The sequence below is a fragment of the Ambystoma mexicanum genome, chromosome 2p (genome assembly GCF_040938575.1).
Source record: "Ambystoma mexicanum isolate Mex_15411 chromosome 2p, UKY_AmexF1_1, whole genome shotgun sequence".
Taxonomy (NCBI): Eukaryota; Metazoa; Chordata; class Amphibia; order Caudata; family Ambystomatidae; genus Ambystoma; species Ambystoma mexicanum.
Window position 1 is genome coordinate 1,244,764,813 of NC_090923.1, and position 2,788 is coordinate 1,244,767,600.

The following is a 2,788-nucleotide window of genomic DNA, read 5'->3' on the forward strand; positions in this document are numbered from 1 at the left end:
TATGTACTGTCGTGTCACACCCCCTCCCACCTCCCACCTCCCCCCTGCACACCCCCCCCCCAAACTCCCCCCTTAACTCCCCAACACACCACCCCGCCACCCCCCTGCACACCCCAACACACCCCCTCCCACCTCCCACCTCCCCCCTGCACACACCCCCCCCAAACTCCCCCCTTAACTCCCCAACACACCACCCCGCCACCCCCCTGCACACCCCAACACACCCACTCCCCCCTCCACCCTCCCCCCCCCCTGGAATCCCAACAAAGGTGTGAGTTGGTCTGTGCAGCAGTGTCAGTAGTAGGATTCCTACACTGTCCGGCCACTATTGGCAGCCCCCTCCACTGGCCCCCGGGGCACCCCTGCCTGTGCTGCGGAGGTTCCTCCCCGATCGGCGGATGGGGCTGCTCGGTGTCGAGCTGGCAACCGAGGAGGATCCTGCCTGCTCATTTGGACGCATGGCCCGTATTGTCTGCACAAGGTCAGTGATGGCGTGCCGCACAGCAGCTAGTTCCGCGCAGATGTCCTTTGTGGACGACTCTATAGCTGCCTTCACAGTCTCAGCACATTTATCCATTGCTGCACTTGACCCCCCACATTCAGCAACATGTTCTTCGAGCAGCGAGGAAAGTTGCTGCTGCCGGGTGGCAATCGCCTCCAGAGAATGGTTGGGATTCTGGGCCATGGCTAATGGCAGTGGCATTCCCATTGGGCTGATCTGCCCCTGCAGCGGGGATGGAGTGGCTGGCCAATCGTCATCCTCTGGCTGACCCTGTGTGGCATCCACATGCGGGCTGCTTAGGGACAGGTAGGGGGAATGAGGGTGGCCTGTGGGGCTCCTGACATCACTCTCCTCAAAGGTCCCTGCTTCACTATCGGAGGAGGCAGCAATGGCAGCAGTCTCCCCAAGTGTGCTGCTTGCAGCAGAGGCTGTGGCTTCTGTGGGCATGATTGGTGTGATGTCTGCTGCTGCTGCTGCTGCTGCTGTACTGCCTGCTGGGGTGGCTGTCTGTGCCCTGTCCTGTTTCCCTTGCATGGATTTTGCCTGCTGTGGTGTTTTCCTCGGGACGACAGAGGTGGAGGGTTGTGGCGTTGGCACAGTTGGCCTGGCCCTCTTGGTGGGTGTGGAGGCTGTGGTGTCCTCTTCCTCAAGGTCGGAATTTGAGCCTGTGGTGGGACAGAGGAGGGAGAGTGTTATTGATGGGTCTGCGGACATTGGCCGGGCATTGTGGCGACTGGCATCTCATCAGTTAGTACATGTGGCACATTTCATGCAGGGGAAAAAAGTTGACTCCCTTTTGTGTGGAAGTAGCATGGAGGTATGTGGGTGCCTGCAGTTAGGGTGTGCATGCTGCATGTGTACAGGGTGCAGATCGGATGTATCTGTGGGCAGTCTCCTGCTGATGTGTTGCATTCACACTATGGGCCAACATTGTACTTCACATGAATGGACTTAGGTGAGATTTGCATGCCTTGATTTGAGCCACCTACCTGCATCGCCCGATGTCGGGGCTCCTCTCTCCATTCCTCCTACTCCTTCAATGCTCTGCATTCCGATTGTGGAGGCACAGATTTCCTCCCATGGCTGCAATTTTATAGGGGACTCCGATCCTCCCCCAGTTGCCATTGCCAGGTTCATGTTGGCTGATAGTATGCTCCTGACTCTGAGCCGGAGATCGTCCCACCGCTTGCGGCACTGTTTGACATTGCGGGGTGTCGTTCCCACGGCACTGACCCGCTGAGCTACCAGTGCCCATATGGCCTTCTTCTTGGTTATGGCCGGTCTTGTCAGTTGGTTGGAGAATACCACTGCAGCGTTCTCCTGTAGGGTCTCCGCTAGAATGGTGAGCTCCTCTCTGGAGAAGCGGTCTTGCCGCTGGCGGTCACAGGCTTTTTTCAAAACTTTAGGCATCTTCCTGCAGGTAGAAGGTTGAAGCCGGTATTGGCGGGGTCTCAGGCTCGGATGTCCAGTGGTTTCGGAGGATGGCAATGGATTGTGTTTTTAAAGATGGCCGCCGTGCTCTTTCCCGTTCCGCCGCGGTGACGCTACTTCCGGTTCCGCTTATCTACGGTCAACGCTAATTGCGGTGACCGCTAACTACGGTCACCGCTATGTACGGCGGTGGCGGTGGTGCACCTTGCGCCGCATACGATGCCGGTAGGTGCCGTTTTGGGGGCATTACCGCCATGGCGCTGTTTACATTACCGCCATGGCGTAATGCTCGTGCGCGATGGGTCGTAATGTGGCGCACTTTACGCCATCGTCCCACGGCGTTAACGTTCATTACGCCATGGCGGTAATGACGGCGGATTACCGCCAGGGTCGTAATGAGGCCAATTGTGTTAACAGAGTTGCCGCTCCTGATGAAGGGACACATGCCGGAAGTCCTAGATCTCCTTATTTTTGTTTGACTTACTTTATTAAAATCTAATTGTATACTTTGATGTCTGAATGGAAATGTTTATATGTATCTTGTTTGATCTGTGAAAAAATTGAATAATATCCACAGTCATTGACTGACTTGATTCAGTAAATATGGTGTGCAGGGGAAGGCAGTGCCTGTCATGTAATAACAGTAATAACACGTATCATGCTTGCTTTCTCAAAGATGCCCAATACAAAATGTGATGCTACAGTAAGAAGTGGCTAGACTAGCAGAACCAGAATTCCAGTCTAGCCACGTAATAACACTTATTTATCATGCTTCCTTTATCAAAGATGCCCAATACAAAATGTCATGCCACAGTAAAAAATGGCTAGACTGGCTGCATTAAAATTCCAGACTGC

The 2,788-nt window shown here is 54.8% G+C and overlaps 1 protein-coding gene across 1 annotated transcript; it reads right to left on the bottom strand.

Annotated features, from left to right (window-relative positions):
* Nucleotides 1-281: 281 nt before the first annotated feature.
* On the bottom strand, nucleotides 282-2,244 carry LOC138566031 (nuclear apoptosis-inducing factor 1-like). Its single transcript, XM_069643083.1, has 2 exons — nucleotides 1,492-2,244; nucleotides 282-1,167 (listed from the first exon to the last, which is right to left on the bottom strand). Exons 1-2 carry the CDS (start codon nucleotides 1,910-1,912, stop codon nucleotides 326-328), a joined length of 1,263 nt encoding a protein of 420 aa, XP_069499184.1. The 5' UTR covers nucleotides 1,913-2,244; the 3' UTR covers nucleotides 282-325.
* Nucleotides 2,245-2,788: the final 544 nt, after the last annotated feature.

Coding starts and splice junctions, on each gene's coding strand:
- LOC138566031 (XM_069643083.1), bottom strand. CDS start 1,912: ATGCCTAAAGTTTTGAAAAAAGCCTGTGACCGCCAGCGGCAAGACCGC. Junction 1,168..1,491: donor CCCGACATCGGGCGATGCAG/GTAGGTGGCTCA, acceptor GTCCCACCACAG/GCTCAAATTCCGACCTTGAG.